Source organism: Nycticebus coucang, chromosome 11, assembly GCF_027406575.1.
Source record: "Nycticebus coucang isolate mNycCou1 chromosome 11, mNycCou1.pri, whole genome shotgun sequence".
Taxonomy (NCBI): Eukaryota; Metazoa; Chordata; class Mammalia; order Primates; family Lorisidae; genus Nycticebus; species Nycticebus coucang.
The window spans coordinates 11,154,157-11,173,612 of record NC_069790.1 but is presented as its reverse complement, the minus strand read 5'-3'; the positions used below and the strand labels follow the sequence as shown (position 1 = coordinate 11,173,612).

Below are 19,456 nucleotides of genomic sequence, written 5' to 3'. Positions count from 1 at the left end.
GAGGGAGAACTTTCTCACACCCTTCTCTGGCCCAGGACCCCTCATTCCTTGAGGCCCACCTTTTCTGCCTGATTCCTGCCCTTGAATGTCATTTGCAGCCTTGCCCATGTACTTTAACATTTTAACCTTTTCCTCTTACCAATGATGTCATCTCTGATAATCAAAGAGCTGACACTCAAGACAAAGCAAGGGGACACATATTTTCCTTACGTCATAAGTTGTGCAACAGAAGCCGATTAAGAGATTGAAGAGGCAGATGACTGTAGCTATGGGCCGGGACTGGGGTGTGGAGCTCGGAACACACTTGTAGGTCAGTGACTCAGAGGTCTGTGCCACCACCCTGAGGCAAGTACTGAGGCCCAAGTTCCACATTTCTCCCCATAAAGGAGCCAAAGTCTGACTTTGCCTCCATTTCTCACTCATGAAAAACCATTTCTATTTCAGAAAACTTTTATCTTTAGTGTTTTTGATGATATTGTGCTCTTAGATCATGGTGCTATTAAATCAGATTTTCCCCCCTTAGCCAATTACTATACTTTCTCCTTTTCACTTGCTTTGTCACTTGGAACATTTCTGGAAGTAGAAGTTGCTGCCCCTACCCACATGAGACCATGGATTCTGGAATGTTCAGAGAAGAGCAAGGGATACTTAGGAATAAATTTGGCTTGGAGAGATAGAAAAGTTAATTTAAGCAGCTTAACAACAGACTTATTTTTCTCAACAAGAAACATGAGCTTGCTTGTGTCAGCTCAGGTTTTTAGTGGTGTCCCCAGTGACGCAGGTGCTACCTTCCATTGAGTAGGCTTCTGTCCTTTCCAGGTATCTTTTTTTTTTTGTAGAGACAGTTTCACTTTATCGCCCACAGTAGAGTGCCGTGGCCTCACACAGCTCACAGCAACCTCCAACTCATGGGCTTAGGCGATTCCCTTGCTTCAGCCTCCCGAGTAGCTGGGACTACAGGCACCCGCCATAACGCCTGGCTATTTTTTTGTTGCAGTTTGGCCAGGGCTGGGTTTGAACCCGCCACCCTTGGTATATGGGGCTAGCGCCCTGCCCAATGAGCCACAGGTGCTGCCCCCTTCCAGGTATCTTTTCACACTCGAGAGCTTTCCTTGTGAAGCTTTCTGTTCATTTGGGAGGGACTTCCCTTTGCGTTGATTGGCTACCCACTTGTCTCAGCCTAGCTATGATTTATCCCCTGAGATAGGGCAACACTTAGTTCTGACAGCAGGGGAGAGATCTCAGGTAGAGATGAATGTGGGAGGAAACACACAGGGGCTAGGATTATCAGAAGAGGCAAGCCTCTCCAGGAGGCAGTGGAAGTTAGGGAGCCATGTCAAGGGAGGGGACAACATCCCAGGGGAAAAACAACTTCTAGGGCTTCGAGAAAGGAAGGAGCCCTGGAAACGCTGGGGCGGTAGAGGTGGATGGGCAGGGAGCGTTCTGCATGCCATGTAGAATGGAAACGGGTGTGTGGGTGGGAGGGAGTGTTTACTGAAGGCAGGTCCCATTCTGATGCAGGTGTTGAAAGGGAGAGACAGGGAGGCAAGGGAAGGCGATTTGAGGAACTAGAAGAAAATATCTCCTTGGGGAGTAGAAGACATTGGAGAAGAGAGGCAGAGTTGCAGGATGACAGGGAAGTAGCTGGAGAGATGGGGCTGGGCTGTGATGTCTAGGCCCAGGAGGGAAATAGCCCCATCAGAAGCTCCTGCAGGGATGGATGGGATCAGGCAGGGGCTCTGAGGCTTCGCAGGTATGTTCCGGCTTCTGGTGTGTCTTGCTGCCACAGCAATCTGTGGGGAGGTGAAGCCTACAGGCCAAAAATTGACCATCATTTTAAAGCCTTTTTTAAAAATTCAACATTTTTGAGGTGTACCACTAAAATTCACCCATTTTAAGTGTGTGGTTCAGTGAATTTTGCTAAATTTATGCTATCACTGCAGTCAATATAGAACATTCCATCACTCAAGTCTGAAAACCTTTTAGTATGACTCCAGGTCATAGTGTAGAAGGACTTGCTATTGTTGGATGTGTAGTCCAGTCCCAGAGAAGGATGGGCTTCTTGTCTGAGAGTGGGGTGGGGTACTCTCCCAATGGTGCTAGAGCTGGCTGAGCTGACTGGGGAGTGAGGTGGGGTGAGATGAATAAGGGAAAGGCCATGGAAGCTGCATTCCTGACATAGTCCTTCCCCTGGATTCCCAGTAGTAGCTCAGTACCGGTATGAACCAGTTTTTTCTGACTGCTTCCAGCACTAGCTGAATTGCTGAATTTCTGTCTGTGTGGTTGTCCTCAGCCAATTGAAAATCAACTTGAGTTTTATTCCAAGCACAAAAGGTCAGAGAGAGGAGGCCTGATGAGATGATCACAATTGCCTTCTCTCTAGGGCCTGGGCTGGAAGGGGTCCTGCAGCCTTTGTGTTCCCAGGGCCAGACAGCTGATTTTGACCTTACCTTGACCTTAGGCCCCTGGTCTTTATTAGGTGGAAATTCCTTTCATTTTATTGTTTAGCCGAGAAGCATACAAATGTTTTCCTGGCTTGCTATAGGGAGGGTAAGCCAGGGGAAGAGGCACTTTTACTGGAGGGACCAGAGTTCTTTATGTAAGGGTTGCTCTGCTGTCATTCAGTTAACCTTATCACCACCCTGCCAGGGACTCCATATCTGCCTGAGCCTAAACCCCTTCCTGGGGAGGATATGGTGAGGAGGCCAAGTGTTCTCAGTGAGTGAGAAAACCCTGCAGAGAGCATCAGTAAAAATTAGCTCTTCCTATCACTGCTGCTACAATTTTTTTTTTTTTTTTTTTTAGACAAGAGTCTTATTTTGTCACCCTCAGGAGAGAGTTGCCTCGACAGAGTTCACAGCAACCTCAACTCTTGGGCTCAAGCAATTCTCTTGCCTCAGCCTCCCAAGTCGCTGGGACTACAGGTGCCCACCACAACACCCAGCTATTTTTAAAGATGAAGTCTCACTCTGGCTCTGGCTATCCATCCACCTCAGCCTCCCAGAGTGGTGGGATTATAGGCTTGAGCCACCTCACCTGGCCTGCTGCTACTAATCTTACTGTTTTGTTTGCTTGTTTTCTATTTTTATTGTTATTCAGTAGCTAATTTTACTGAAGAGAGATAAACTTGTAATTTTGCTATGATTTTTGGCTTTGGATCCATAAACAGATGTTGTCCCCCAGATTAAAGGAATTTGTAAACTGGGGAGGACCCCTGATCCAAAGTCTTGCTTTTGGGTGACTTTGCCCTATATTTCCAGACACTTAACGAGTTCTATTAAGTGGAAGGAAGACAGTATGTTTTAAGGGTTTAAGAAAGTTTGGATTGTGTTGCTCTTCTGTGCCTGCTTCATTTGAAGGTCATGCCCTATCCATGAGCCTTATTGTAGTCTCAAGGACTGCAGAGCTGGACTGGGTGAGGTTGTGTGGTGAGAGCAGAGACGCTAGAAAAGAAGAAACTTGATTAGGTTTTATGTGGTGGCAGCAGCTTGCTGTTGGTTCTTGCTGTGCAGGGTAGGTGCAGCTAGGCTGACACCTCCCACATCGCTGCTGTATTGAAAGAGCTGCTCCCTTCAGACTAAGCCCTCAGTTATTTAGAACCTAGAGAGAAGGTAAGATGTGTGGTCCTCAGTCATTTCTGCTTCTGGAACCAGGATAGATAGCCAACGCTAGTGGTCCTTCATTATCTCTGCATCTAGAACAAGGATAGTGGCCAAAGTGTGCAGTCCCCAGTCATCTCTGCTTGTAGAACCTGGATAGATGGCCAAGGCTTGTAGTACTTGGTCATCTTTGCTTCAGGAACAAGGATGGACAGCCAAATATGTTCCCTGGTTGTGTCTACTTCCAGAACCAGGATAGACAGCCACAGTGCGTGGTCCCTGCTCATCTCTGCTTCTAGAACCAGGATGAGCAAACCAAGGCACACAGTCCCTAGTTATCTCTGCATCCAACAGAGTGGGAGCCAAGGCATGTAGTCCTCAGTCACCCCTGTTTCCACGAAGGAGGGAATGCTTGAGCCTGCTGCAAAAGGTCCAGAATATCAGAAACACTTGGGGTGTCCAGCATGTTTGTGCACAGCTACCTTCTAGATTCCTGTGTCCTTGTACAGCCTTACCTTGCCCTAGCAAGACAATGCTAAGGTGTCCTCTATTTTTTCCTCGTAAGAGTAAGTCAGTTTGGCGGCACCTGTGGCTCAGTGAGTAGGGCGCTGGCCCCATATACCAATGGTGGCAGGTTCGAACCTGGCCCCAGCCAAACTGCAACAAAAACATAGCTGGGCGTTGTGGTACACGCCTGTGGTCTCAGCTACTCAGGAGGCTGAGGCAAGAGAATCCCCTAAACCCAAGAACTGGAGGTTGCTATGAGCTGTGATGTCACAGCACTCTACCAAGGGCGACAAAGTGAGATTCTGTCTCTAAAAAAAAAAAAAAGAAAGAAAAAAGAAACAGTAAAACCGCAGATAGTTTGATTTGTTAAAACATTTAAAAATTGTTGTTGAGATACAGTTTGCATAACATGTCACCATTTTTAAATGTGCAGTTTGATAGGTTTTGAGATTTTTCTTTTTAAGGTCTTGGCTGGGGCATGGTGGCTCAATAACTGTAATCTTAGTAATTTGGGAGGCCAAAGTGGGCAGATCACTTGAAGCTCTTGAGTTCAAGACCAGCCTGAGCAAGAGAGAAACCCTGTCTCTACAAAAATATAGAAAAATTAGCCAGGCATAGTGGCAGGAACCTGTAGTTCCAAATACCCCAGAGTTTGAGGTTGCAGTGAGTTATGATCATACTATTGCATTCTAGCCTGGGCAACAAAGCAAGACCTTGTCTCAAAAAAAGAAAAGAAAATGAGATCTTGCTGTATTGCAAGGCTGGTCTTAAATTCTTGAGCTAAAGCCGACCTCCTGCCTCGGCCTCCTAATAAGAACATGCACTGTGGAGTTTTTTTGTTTTGTTTTGTTTTGTTTTTGCAGTTTTTGGCCGGGGCTGGGTTTGAACCCACCACTTCCAGCATATGGGGCCAGCACCCTACTCCCTCAAGCCACAGGCGCCACCCTTGTTTTGTTTTTTTGGGACAGAGTTTCAAGCTGTTGCCCTGGGTAGAGTGCTGTGGCGTCACAGCTCACAAGAACTTCAAACTCTAGGCCTTAAGTGATTCTCTTGCTGCAGCCTCCCAAGTAGCTGGGACTACAGGTGCCCGCCACACCACCCAGCTATTTTTTTTGTTGTTGTTGCCATTGTTTTAGCTGGCCCGGGCTGGGTTTGAGCCACCAGCCTCGGTGTATGTGGCCAAGACCCTACCACTGAGCTACGGGCACCGCCATCCAGTTTTGTGTTCTTATCGATGCTGTTAGACTCAGGCCTTGACCGTATACTTCCACAGTGGATACAGCCAGCCGTTCTTTGTGCTGCTGCTGCTTGGTCTTCAGGTTCTTCTCATGCTTGTCGAGCCACATTGCATGGCATGTGTCTTCTTAGGCCCAGATCCAGGGGCCTGTACTTCTTGTCCTTATAGAACTTCCCTGAGGGGGTGGCGCCTGTGGCTCAGTCGGTAGGGTGCCGGCCCCATATACCGAGGGTGGCGGGTTCAAACCCGGCCCTGGCCAAACTGCAACCAAAAAATGGCCGGGTGTTGTGGCAGGCGCCTGTAGTCCCAGCTACTCGGGAGGCTGAGGCAAGAGAATTGCTTGAGCCCAGGAGTTGGAGGTTGCTGTGAGCTGTGTGAGGCCACGGCACTCGACCAAGGGCCATAAAGCGAGACTGTCTCTACCAAAAAAAAAAGAAAGAACTTCCCTGAGGTTTTCTTTCTGAGTCTGGTTAATGACGGTGAGAACGTGGGCAATGGAATTATGGCTGACTCAGATTTGGAAGGGTTTGGACGCCATGCCACCTGTCACCTTGGTGACTTAGAGCTGGGACAATTGAGATCATCCAGCTATTTTTAGAGCTCCTACTGCAAAGGTCCCAGGCCTTAATCTTGGTCATTGCTGCACAAGCCACCTCCGCCTGCTTCAAGGGAAAGAGCTACAGTGGTTTTTAATATACCCCCGATGGTTTGATTTTTATTTTATTTATTTATCTTTTGGAAACAGAGTCTCTTTCTGTCACCCTGGTTAGAGTGTCATGACATCATGGCTTAAAGCAACCTCAAACTCTTAGGCTCCCAAGTAGCTGGGACTATAGGCATCCGCCAGCCACTATGCCCGGCTAATTTTTCTTTCTTTTCTTTTTTTTAGAGACAGAGTCTCACTTTATTGACCTCGGTAGAGTACTGTGGCGTCACAGCTCACAGCAATCTCCAACTCCTTGGCTTAGGTGATTCTCTTACCTCAGACTTCCGAGTAGCTGGGGCTACAGGTGCCCGGCACAATGCCTGACTATTTTTTTGTTGCAGTTTGGTGAGTCCGGGTTCGAACCTACCACCCTTGGTATATGGGGCCAGTGCCCTACCCACTGAGCCACAGGCACCGTCCCCAGCTAATTTTTCTACTTTTAGTAGAGATGGGGTCTCACTTGTGCTCAGGCTGGTCTCGAACTCTTGAACTCAAGCAATCTACCTTCCTTGGCCTCCTTCATTTGGCACCCAGCCCAGTATTTTGATTTTTTTTTTTAATTATTTTTTCTGAATACCAAAAGGAATATTTTAAACATTCCACAAACTCTCTTCAAAAAGATTTTCAGTGAGAGGCCAGACTGCCCTAGGTGAGGCAGCCCAGACCTGCATGTCATCACAATGTGTTTTCTGATCTGTGGCTGGCTGCAGTTTACAGCAGTGCTCTCAGTAGTGATGCATCTGTACCCTAAGAGCCATGCATGGCTCTTAAAAAGCCAGAAGACCCTACGGACCAATCTAAAGGTTTCTGTAGGCATCTCTATCCCTCTCATCTCCAGACATGGGCAGACCTGTTTGATGTCCACCTGAATCCCAGACAGGAAGCACATCTAGGTAGTATCTTGGTAGAAGGCAAAGACAAAAATCAAGTAAAATTCTCCTCTCTGAATTTTTCAAGAGTGTCTAATCAGAGTATATTGATGGACGAATCTTAAAAACTGGAGAATAGGGCTGGGCGCGGTGGCTCATGCCTGTAATCCTAGCACTCTGGGAGACCAGTGTGGGTGGATTGCCTGAGTTCACAGGTTAGAGACCAGCCTGAGCAAGAGTAGGACCTCATCTCTAAAAAATAGCTGGCCATTTTGGCAGGTGCCTGTAATCTCAGCTACCAGGGAGGCTGAGGCAATTGAATTGCTTGAGCTCAAGAGTGAGCTACAACACTACGGTACTCTACCAAGGGCAACAAAGTAAAACTCTGTCTCAAAAAAACAAAAACAAGAGTTTGTCTACATTTTTCCCCCCAAAGTGGTATATTCTTTGAAATCCTATCAGGTCAAGAATAGCCATGGCATCAAAACTTTTTAGCTCTGGTTCGATGCCCATAGCTCAGTGGTTAGAGCACCAGCCACATACTCCGAGGCTGGCGGGTTCGAACCTGGCCTGGGCCTGCTAAACAACGACAACTGCAACAGCAATGGAAAAAAAATAGCTGGACATTGTGGCAGGTGCCTGTAGTCCCAGCTACTTGGGAGGCTGAGGCAAGAGAATCACTTAAGCCTTAGAGTTTGAGGTTGCTGTGAGCTGTGATGCCACGGCACTCTACCAAGGGCGACGTAGTGAGACTCTGTCTCAAAAAAAAAATTTTTTTTTTTTAAATTCTGAGTCCTGCCCAGATCCAAGCAGCTCTGCTAAAAAGGAGATGATGAGAGTTTTATGCAAAACATTTAACATTGTGCCACTCTCTCCCTACTGTATGAGAACATTCTGAAGTGAAAAGTACTGGCCCTTAGTTCCTTCCTCCCAGGCATTTTTATTTATAGTTTCTGGCGCTGATGGGATGAGGAGTTAAAAGTTTTAAAATCACTCCCATGGCTTTGCAGCATACTCCACACACACGCACACAACACACACACTTCCCACTTCTTTTAGGCCATTAGAAATTATTATTCCTGGTTCTCATTTCGTAGAGGTTGGAGTAGAAGAGAGACAAAGTGAAAGAAATTTGCAGCACGCATAACTATAGCTCTTTTTTTAAAGCCTCAGAGGAAAATATCTGCAGTTCCTGTGGTGCTTTTTATTTAGGTCTGCCCATAACCAAGCTCTCCCTGTCTGTTCCTGAAAACCTAGAGAAAAAGTTTTATTTTGACTTCATTCTTGAATCTTACTTCACAGAGATGCTGAGTCTGAGGGCAAAGTGAGAAAGGCCAGAGGGGTTTGTTGCCTGGATGCTAGAAACCATTAAAGGGTTTTGCAATTCATCTCTCTACTCCTAGGGGCACTTGATAAATTACCAGCATCAATCTAGCTCACAGTATCAGACTTCAGAACTTGTGAGTCATATGTTCATGACATTGCTTTGTGCAAATAGATACTCTAAACATGCAAAAAAAAAAAAACATCTGGAGAATGTATTACAGAAAAGAAAAACAATGTTTTGCTTTTTCAAAACTATCTGGTTTTTAATAGCGGGGCTTTTTGGTAAAAAACTTTTGTAAAGTTTTAGTATCTCTAATCTCTAAAATATTTTAAAAACTCATCTTTGTATGAGATAAACTTTTATACTATGCAGATTATAAATCATCCAAATGTGAAATAAACAAAAATAGGAATATAAGTAAATGAATTAATTCATAGTATCACTCAGGAAATTCAAAGTGGTAGGAACAGCTGGCTTTTATGAAGTACTTGTTAGTTGCTAGACCATATGCTAATGAGTTTCTTTAACTACTACATTATTTACTTATAGCATACCTGTGGCAAATGTTTTTGTTTTCATAGATGAGAATACTAAGAAAGTTACGTAATATGCCAAGATCACAGAACTCAAATTTGAATTTTGATTTCTGACCTGCACCCTAAGCTCTTAGCTCCTTAGGGCCTTCCTGAATTAAAGATGAAGTTATTTCTCTGTAGGGTTAGTGCTTCCTCTTACAAGGGATCTAATTCCATTTTGTGTCCAGAAGAGTAAGAAAACATGGACAAGGTGGTCCTAGGCCCTCCAAAGGCTATGGCGAACCTCTAGGATCTTGAGAGAGATGCTACATCCCATCAGTATTCCTTGTCAGGGTGCGTCTCACTAAAGAACTGGCAGGGTTTGAGATTGGCAGAGAGAATGCCGAGGGCATCACTTCCCCAGTGCTAGGGACTAGAGAAAAGGCTGGGACAGGAAGCATCTCTGTTGACCTCTTCCTTAGCTCTCGTGGTCAGCAGAGGCCGTCACTGTATGGAAGTAGAGGAGATCTATTTGCCTGTGGTCCCTCGGGATGTGTATGTTGATGGGAAGAAGACCACAGGGCATCTGTGTCAGAAGGTGCATTCTAAAGGCAAACTGAAAGGGGCAGAAAGCAGGGGGCCCTAACTCTGAGGGAACCCCACTGCTTTGGGGCAGATGGACATGGCTGTCCAGAGCAGACTGTGATAGACTTGAGTAGCCTGAGAGAGCAGCTCTTTGTTGCCACACACATGCCCTGGATGTAGGGGACAGTGAGGTAACCTTGTACCTTCTTTGTCTTTAGTCTTGGGACATTTTTTTTCGCAACACCAATGCTGGAGCCCCTCCGGGCACTGCCTACCAGAGCCCCCTTCCCCTGAGCCGAGGCTCCTTGGCTGCCGTGGCCCATGCACAGTCCCTTGTGGAGGCACAGCCCAATGTGGACAAGCTTGTGGAGGACCACCTAGCAGTACAGTCTCTCATCAGAGCTTATCAGGTAAGCTGGGTGCGGGCTGAATGTGCAGGAAAGGGCATGGTGTTTCTTAGGCCATGCCTCATGGTACTGTTGGCCTTTCTAAGCATGTGTTGTCATTTAACTTTTACCTCCTTATATACCAGGTGCTTCTTCCCTACTTTGGAGTCTTAGGGAGGCAAAAAACAAATATACAGGAGAATAGGAGCTAGGCTAACTCTTCTTGAGAAAATCCTCTGGCACCTTTAATGCCCTCCTGGGCTTGGCACCTGTGGCTCAAGCAGCTAAGGCGCCAGCCACATACACTTGAGCTGGCAGGTTCAAATCCAGCCTGGGTCCGCCAAACAACGACGGCTGCAACTAAAAAATAGCCGGGTGTTGTGGCAGGTGCCTGTAGCCCCAGCTATTTGGGAGGCGGAGGCAGGAGAATCGCTTGAGCCCAGGAGTTGGAGGTTGCTGTGAGCCGTGATGCCATGGCACTCTACCCAGGGGGATAGTTTGAGGCTCTGTCTCAAAAAACAAAACAAAAAAAAAAAAACCCCAGCTCCTTATTTCTTTTTCTAAATTGTCAAGAAAGATTTGTGGACAGGGAAACAAAGTCAGCCTCTGGGCATCAAGAAATAAATGGCCTCCACAGCAATGTGTGGTGGGGGGGTGCCGAGTGGTGGATGCCCCCTTCCCTGTTGCGAACACCTGAATGCTGTAAGAAAAAATAAACCTGTAGATTTGGGGGATGTAGAGTCAGGGAGAGGCTGGGCGCGGGCAGCTGAGCCTACAGAGAGTGGGCGAAGGACAGAGGGATTCTCATCAAAAGCATTCCCATCAGTAGCCAGCCTTCCCTGTGCGAGTGTTCAGCAGGACAGGGCTTTTCCTCCCTGTTCTTCCTCATAGCACAGTAACAGGCTTTTCTAGGATGCCTACTTGCTATGGGGGCCAGGGTAGCCCAGAGTTCAGACCTTACGGCCTGATCCATGATAGTTCTAAGGAGGACAAGTGGAGACAAGCAAACCCGTGCATCCCTTCTGGAAGCTCCCATGGGTATCTAGACCCCTGCCATCTGCGCTTACATAGCTGCCTAGGTGACAACAAGGGAACTCATGTCCCTGGATTCTCCTTCCTCTCCTACACTTTTGGTTTCCAATAGGGGTCCTAACAGGGCAGCATAGAGAAGGCTGTGGGTCTCTGGTCCCTTGAGTGGAAGTCCAGCAAATAAGGCTTTCTCCCCAGGAAAAGCATATACCACATTAGAAAGGAGAGGCACGGAGTGCTGTAAGTACAATGGCCCTGTACTCTTTAAGTGCTATCCTCAGTGGACATTTCTATAGGTAAGAGGTGTAACTTGTGCTTCCTGACCATGGTCTACATGCAATGACCTGATGTTTCACTGACTGAAAGGTGAAGGGAGAGGCCGGGGGCGGGCAGCTGAGCCTACAGAGAGTGCGTGAAGGACAGACGATGTTTTACCTGATGTTTCAGTGACTCACCAGCTGCTCCCTTTTACAAGTTGCTTATAAGAAATTCTGAATTGGCTCGGCACCCATAGCACAGTGGTTATGGTGCCAGCCACACACACCCCACCCGGGCCAGCTAAACAACTGCAATAAAAACCCTTGTGGTGGGTGCCTGTAATCCCAGCTACTTGGGAGGCTGAGGCAAGAGAATCACTTAAGCCCAAGAGTTTGAGGTTGCTGTGAGCTGTGACACCATGGCACTCTACTTGAGGGCAATGTAGTGAGACTCCGTCTCAAAAAAAAAAGAAAGAAAGAAATTTTGAATAAAATACCCCAAACTGAAAGAAACTTCAAATTGGAAGGGATATTCTTTCTCTTTTTTTTTTTTTCAAGTTTATGTCAGGTGCTTTAAGTCTGGGGTGTAGCAGGGTTTTTCTGCTGTGTGCTGACCTACTTGGTGGCTCTTCATGTGGTTATAATAAAGGTACACATTCTCTTAGTGGGATATCTTCCATACCGCCTTCTTCAAGGCCAATACCCAAGCCTTTATTTTCCTCTATAAGGAAATTTTTTTTTTTTTTTGTAGAGACAGAGTCTCACTTTATGGCCCTCGGTAGAGTGCCGTGGCCTCACACAGCTCACAGCAACCTCCAACTCCTGGGGCTTAAGCAATTCTCTTGCCTCAGCCTCCCGAGTAGCTGGGACTACAGGTGCCTGCCACAACGCCCGGCTATTTTTTGGTTGCAGTTTGGCCGGGGTGGGGTTTGAACCCTCCACCCTCGGTATATGGGGCCGGCGCCTTACCGACTGAGCCATAGGCGCCGCCCACTCTATAAGGAAATTTTTGTGTTTTAAGCTGATGAAGGCTACACATTGGAGGAAGAATTCCCCAACATATCTCATTCTTTTTTATCTAGGGAAACTGTATAAAGATCCCCCAAAATGGCTCGGTACCCATAGCACAGTGGTTACGGCTCTAGCCACATACACCGAGTCTGGCAGGTTTGATCCCGGCCTGGACCAGCTAAACAACAATAACAACAGCAACAAAAAATGGCTGGGCGTTGTGGTGGGCGCCTGTAGTCCCAGCTGGTTGGAAGGCTGAGGCAAGAGTTAATGCTTAAGCCCAAGAATTTGAGGTTGCTATGAACTGTGACGTCATGGCACTCTACCAAGGGCAACATAGTGAGATGGTCTCACAAAAAAAAAAGTCCCTAAAAATGGATCCTTTCAGCCTGGGTGTCCGTAGCTCAGTGGTTAGGGCGCCAGCCACATGAACCGGATCTGGTGGGTTCGAGCCTGCCCTGGGCCTGCTAATCAAAAAAAAAATAGCCAGGCGTTGGGGCAGGTATCTATGTGATTCTATCAATAAAAAAAATAAGAAATAAAAATGGATCCTTTCAGATTGCCCAAATTTATTATAATCTGAGAAGTTCATCCCTTTTTTAATAAACTGCATTAATGTACAGTAGTGCTTTTAGAATAAACTATTCCAAGACTTTTAAAAACTAATTTTGTTGTATGGGTTCATTGGTGCTGTGTTCCTCTTTGGGAAAGGTTTGCATGAAGTGTAACTCTTTACCGCTCCTCACAGCTTGCTGGATCTGCTTAATGACTTACTTGTGTTATTACTTCCAGGTCAGGGGTCACCACATTGCAAAACTTGATCCTCTCGGAATTAGTTGTGTAAATTTTGATGATGCTCCAGTAACTGTTTCTTCAAACGTGGGTGAGAATTAATCTGTAAATGCTAATTTTAATGTAATTTTGCTTTTTTTTTACCCCTTCCCTCTTTTTTTTCTCCTGTCCTTTTGTGTGTGTCCTTCCCTCTCATCGTTGGTCCACTCATAGATACGAGGGCACCATGTAGCACAGCTGGACCCCCTGGGGATTTTGGATGCTGATCTGGATTCCTCCGTGCCCGCTGACATTATCTCATCCACAGACAAACTTGGTGAGGGTCTGAGAGCAGTCAGCTGCGTTGCTTGAGCTCCTCTCGCTGTGCCACAGCCTGTAGTAGCCAGGATGTCCAGGCAGGAGGGAAAGGCTCTTAAGTTTCCTTTTGTTCTGATCACTTGAAATTTATTGGTATTGCAGCCTTAGTGTGTTTTGGGCAAGCTATTTTTATCCCACTTTTTCAGCCAGATTGTCTTAAGTCTCAAAATTGGAAAATAAAATTTTGGACTAAAAGGTTTGTGGCACAGGGACAAAGTTTGTCCACCTGGGGCAGGTGGATCAGAAGCACTTCAGAGAATCGCTCTTTTGGCTTCAGCTTTCCAAATCTTAGTATAGCGCTGCCTTCAATGAGGCACATCTGTGAGGCCTTGCTCGGGAACTGCTGTCACAGCCATCATGTTCCAAAGCCCCGTGTGCCTTGGCTTTGACTGGAGGCCATTTGTGTCCCTTAGAGGGCAAATTTCAGAGCAAGTTGTGTAGTCTGGGTCTTCGATTTGTAATTGCTGGTGATCACACCAAGGAAACTTTGGAAGACGTTCCCACAGCGTTAGGAGGCCAGGGCCTTTGGGAGGTGCATGTGTGGATTATAACTGGGGTTTTGTCACAGTTGCCAGAAGATATTCCCCCTTGCACCGCCTCCTCCTTGTGAGGTGACGTGGGTGTCGTGGCTGGGCTCTCACTTGCAGTTGCTTTCCAGAGTTAGTCTGCTTTATGCCACTGTGCTGCTAACCTGTACTAAAGAAATGATGTGACTAATTTTGAAAATGGCCAGGGTGTTCACAACAGACACTGTGCATGCTGATGAAATTGATCATCACTTACTTGTCTAATACTGCTCTTGGGGAGGGAATGGAATTAGCCTCTTTGCAGGCACTTTGCGGAAATGGTACAGAAAAACAGTCTTAGGCTCTGCAGTGCCCAGATGTCTTTACAGGCATTACTGAATTATGACTAGGGGATCACACCTTAATCAGGTAAAGTTAGGCATCAAACATCATTGATTCTGGAATTGACATGGATGGTTTGTAATTGCTTTTTTGTCTTGATTTCAAAAACACTCTTAAATAAAAGGTTCCCTCCATGTCATATTAGCCCAGTGGATTTAGGAAGGAAGTTTAGCGAAATCCTCTTGAATCTTAATGCATTGGACCAGTTCAGATTACAGAATAGATGTGAGATGAACTCTGCTACTGCATTTAGTGGTAGCAACTTTGTGCACCCAAGAAATGGACCTTTGCAGTGCCCCTGGGGGGTTCTAGAGCCTTTGTCTTACTCCTTACTCCTTAGTGTAGTAACTCTCCTCCCATAATCCCCAGTCTGACCACAGCCTCTCTGGTTCTCTGTGTGCACTGCCCCCAGAGCCTTTTAGACCTGCAGGGCCTCTTCCAGGTTGTTGGAACAGGGTGGAACTCCTCCCCTGGCTGCTGGACTCGTGTCTCTCTGATGAAGAGCACAGGGATCTGTTTCTGGGAGCCATCTCTGTGGAGGAAAATGTTCCTCTGTAGTCAGGCCAGGGAGAGGATAATAGTTTTCCACATGTGGCAAAACATTTGAACTAGAGGCCAGGTGCAATGGTAATCCTAGCACTCCGGGAGGCTGAGGTGGGTAGATTGCTTGAGCTCACAGGTTCGAAGCTAGCCTGACCCAGAGTGAGCCCCCACCTCTAAAAATATCTGGGCGTTGTGGCAGGCACCTGTAGTCCCGGCTACTCAGGAGGCTGAGGCAAGAGACTCGCTTAAGCCCATGAATTTGAGGTTGCTGTGAACTGTGACACCACGGCCATCTACCGAGGGTGACAAAATGAAACTCTGTCTCCAAAAAAAAAAAAAAAATTCCAACTAGAAAGGAACAAGTAGGGTGACTGTTTCACCCTCTCCCACCAAAACCTGCATTGGCCCAGCTCCTCTTCCCAACTTTGCACACTAGAATTACTTGGGAAGCACTAAAGCTATCTTCTGTCCACCTTCAGACTGATTAGATCAAGTGGGCACACCCCCAGATGGTCCTAAACAAGTGTGATCTTTGAAGGGTAAACCCCAAGTGCTATCAACATACCCATCCCCTAATTTCCCATCTCACTAGTGGCTGTCGTGGACCAGAATCTAGGTATCCTGCCTCTGCAGTTCTTCCCAGGCCGTCACCAGGCCTTGCCTTATATTCCACCCTGGATCACCCTCTCGAGGTATTTGTTTCTGTGAGCTTTGTGGTTCCAGGTTCAGCAACAACATGGTTGTGAAAAGGACCAAAGGACTTTGGAAGCCATGAGGCTAAAATCCATAGAAGTGACCTCAAAGCTTCCTGAAATCCTTTGTGGAAGAGAGACTTTTGACCTCTCTGGTGGGGAACCCTTTGGAACCACTAACAGTCAGTGAACAGTGTCCACTTTGCAGGACAAAAGTGTGTTTTAATCCTAAAAAATCATAATACTTGCTTTAGGTGTAAAAAATGGAAATAGTGTAAAAAATGGAAATAGCATAAATTCATTATACATTTGAATCTGTAGAAATATTGGTCTTGAACTCTCACCCTTGGTGTATGCAGGTCTTCAAGAAACCAACAGGTAGACATGACCACTAGACAGTTCGTAGAACACTTGAAGATTCATCATTTCATTCACACCTCACAGCCTGGACTCTGGAGCTGTACTGCCCCTCAGTCTCAGTCCTGCTGTTACAGGCTATGTGACCTTGGGCTAGTTGCTTAACCTCTCTGTGCCTCATTCATCTGTAGAGCAGGAATAATGATACTTACCTGCTAAGGTGGTTTCAAAATTAAACAAACTCCTTAGGGTAAGAGTAGTGCCTGGAGGTTCTAAGCTCTGTGAGTGTGAGTTGATGGGCTCATTAACAATTTTTTAAGATGAGCATCTGCTGAACTCTCTGGTAATGAGATAAACTCAGGAACTGAGAGGTCGAGCAAGAAGGCCAGGATCACACAGGATTTAGCAACAGTGAAGAATGGGCTGTACCCAAATAACAAGGGAGCCATATAGCATCTCATACAGGGACTTTTTTTTGTTTTGTTTTGTTTTGTTTTTTGTTTGAGACAGTTTCACTGTGTCACCCTCAGTGGAGTGTGGTGGCATCACAGCTCACAGCAACCTCAGACTCTTGGGCTTCAGTGATTATCTTGCCTCCACCTCCCGAGTAGCTGGGACTACAGGTGCCTGCCACAATGCCTTCCTATTTTTTGTTGCAGTTGTCATCATTGTTTAGCTGGCCCAGGCTGGGTTCAAACCTGCCAGCCTCAGTGCATGTGGCTGGTGCTGTAACCACTGTGCTACAGGCACCAAGCCTCATACAGGGACTTGTAAAGTAAGAAGTGAGCATTCTGTATGGGGGGTGGGAGGATCTGGGGCAGCGAACCACCCACCTTGCTGCACAGTGGGTGGGGGTGGGTTAAGTGACCATGCAGTGACCAATGTGTAGACAGTTCATGGACTATGTCCAGTGGTGTCCCACATTGCATGCCATCTTTTTGGAGAGCTAAGATTGTTCCCATTCCTCTACTCAGCCCATTTCCCTTCTCTGTGTGGATGCAGGTCACACAGTTTTTCCTTGTCTTTGGAGAAACATCACAACCCTGTGTTTGAACATAGTCCTTGGTGTTTCTGGCAAAGTGTGTTCCACCCATTTGTTGGAAAAGCTCCAGGCAAGGGGCAGCAATGAGGGCAGGAGCTGTGTCAGCAAAGCCATTCGCAAGGGGCACTGATGCTGCTGCCCTGAACACACTTTGCCCGCTCAGCACCTGCATGGCAGGCTTACTTGGTTAGCAGTGCAAGCAGGGGAGTTCTGTCTGCTCTGAGTTTTTTAAGTAAAGTGGAATATCTGGTATGGTTTCCATTGAGTTCTGATCTCTTCTGACCAATTTTGAAAGGTTGGAAAATGCTAGCCTAGGACCCCACCTATCAATTCTCAGAAGTTCTCCTGGTTTCTGAAGTAACAGGGGAGAGACCATTAACAATTAGGCTTTTGTCAGTTATGAGAAACTCAGCAGACACAGAACTCCACCTAAATAGTCCCAGGATGGTGGGATTTGTCATCAGATAATGCATGCACATAGAGCTGCTTAGGAATGCAACAAAAATATTGAGATGGTGGGTTAGTAATTTATTTTTATTTAAAGTTTTTTTTTTTTTTGTAGAGACAGAGTCTCACTTTATGGCCCTCGGTAGAGTGCCGTGGCCTCACACAGCTCACAGCAACCTCCAACTCCTGGGCTTAAGCGATTCTCTTGCCTCAGCCTCCCGAGTAGCTGGGACTACAGGCGCCCGCCACAACGCCCGGCTATTTTTATTTTTTGTTGCAGTTTGGCCGGGGCTGGGTTTGAACCCGCCACCCTCGGCATATGGGGCCAGCGCCTTACCGACTGAGCCCCAGGCGCCGCCCTTATTTAAAGTTTTAAAAATTAATTTTAAAACAGTTTCTTGATTAGATATGGGTTATGTTTCATAATTGTGCAGGTAATTGATGGCTGGACCAGAAATACCTGTTCCAACAAAATTTTACGTTGGGGGCCAGTTTCCAGGTGAATCCCCAGAAGCACATCTTAATTGGTGCCAGATTATACTGTAGACCCCATTTTCCCTTGGGAAGGAGGGTCAAGAGTTCCAACATGAATTCTCTTGAGTATGTATTTCCTGTCACCCACACTCCATAGTGAGGTTCCTTGGCACCAAAATCACAAACAAATCGAATCAGACACCTAGTGAGGCTCAATGGATTCCTTTCATCAAACCTTGCTTAATTAGGAACAGGTTGATTTGCAGGTTTAACTAAGATGGGCTATTTTTGCCTTAGGGTTTGCATTCTATATTAGTCATCCACTCCTTGTTTAGTTTGGGTAAGGAGAGAAAGTTTTCAGCCCAAGATGCAGAACATTCCTGTTAATTTTTCCCCTCAATTTTCTCTTATCTTTCAAATAGGGCATTTGAGTTAGATCCCCACTTAAAAATGCCATCGTCTATGGTTTCTATATAAATTCTATAGTATAACTTCTCATATTGGCAAAAAATGATTGCGATGTACTTTAATGTGAGATTTAAACATAAGGTGAATTAAAAACATTCTTTAAAGAAACAGGAGGAAAGTGTTTACCATTGATGTTTGCAAATTCCTACTATCACTTTTAGGAAATGAACTTGAGTTAAGTAGTTAAAAAGTCAATTTAAAAGTCCAAAAACAGGGCGGCGCCTGTGGCTCAGTCGGTGGGGCACCGGCCCCATATACCGAGGGTGGCGGGGTTCAAACCCCGCCCCAGCTGAACTGCAAACCAAAAAATAACTGGGCGTTGCGGCGGGCGCCTGTAGTCCCAGCTACTTGGGAGGCTGAGGCAAGAGAATCGCTTCAGCCCAGGAGTTGGAGGTTGCTGTGAGCTGTGTGATGCCATGGCACTCTACCGAGGGCGATAAAGTGAGACTCTGTCTCTACAAAAAAAAAAAGTCTAAAAACAAATCAGCATTTCAGCTACTTAAATGAATTCTTGCCTCTCCTACAACTTGTAGGAGTCATTAACAGCACAGTAAACAATGACAGCATTCCCCCATATCACCCTGACCTTCCAGGGCTCTCTGGTTTGCTCCCTTGATGGCTGAGAATAAGCCAAAATAGAGTTGATTTTTTTAATCAACTTTCATAATTTCAGGGTGATCGAGAATGCAGCATGCTGTACTGCAGGTAACTGAGGAGCTGGAAATGAGATTGGCTGAGTGACTCAGGAGGGCACCACTGAGCCAAGCACATACCTACAGTAGGGGGTTGAAATCATGGAGGAATAAGGTCACCCTTGAGAGAAGTGAGGCCGGGACCAAGTAGACATGGGATGTTTGAGAGGGTTCTTTGACCGTAGATGCTCAGGAATGGGTAGACCAAATCACAGCTAGCTCGTAATGTCACATCCCTGCCTCAAAGCACTCAAGTGCGGGAAATCTCTGTGCTTTCTGTATATTGTGACAATCAAAGTATCTTCTCTTTTTCTCTTCTTTGGTTTGTGTCTTTTGTTCACCTTTTATTTTAAAAACACAAGAAAGTACAGATAGAAATAAAAGCATCCACATACTGAGCACCTAGAATGTAAATATTTTACCACATTGCCTTTAAGTTGTTTTTTTTTTTTTTTTGTAGAGACAGAGTCTTACTTTATGGCCCTCGGTAGAGTGCCGTGGCCTCACACAGCTCACAGCAACCTCCAACTCCTGGGCTTAAGCGATTCTCTTGCCTCAGCCTCCCGAGTAGCTGGGACTACAGGCGCCCGCCACAACGCCCGGCTATTTTTTGGTTGCAGTTTGGCCGGGGCTGGGTTTAGAACCCGCCACCCTCG

General features: G+C 46.3%; 1 protein-coding gene across 4 annotated transcripts in view; it reads left to right on the top strand.

Annotated features, from left to right (window-relative positions):
• OGDH (oxoglutarate dehydrogenase) overlaps nt 1–19,456 on the top strand; it is an 87,732-nt gene that overhangs the window by 24,007 nt on the left and 44,269 nt on the right. For 2 of the 4 annotated variants that reach the window (XM_053608343.1, XM_053608345.1), the window contains exons 3-4: nt 9,564–9,755; nt 13,034–13,136. In XM_053608343.1, coding sequence (XP_053464318.1) covers nt 9,564–9,755; nt 13,034–13,136 — 295 coding nt within the window. Of the gene's footprint in view, nt 1–9,563; nt 9,756–12,820; nt 12,912–13,033; nt 13,137–19,456 lie in introns of all 4 variants that reach the window. The other 2 variants (XM_053608344.1, XM_053608342.1) reach the window with 1 other exon arrangement.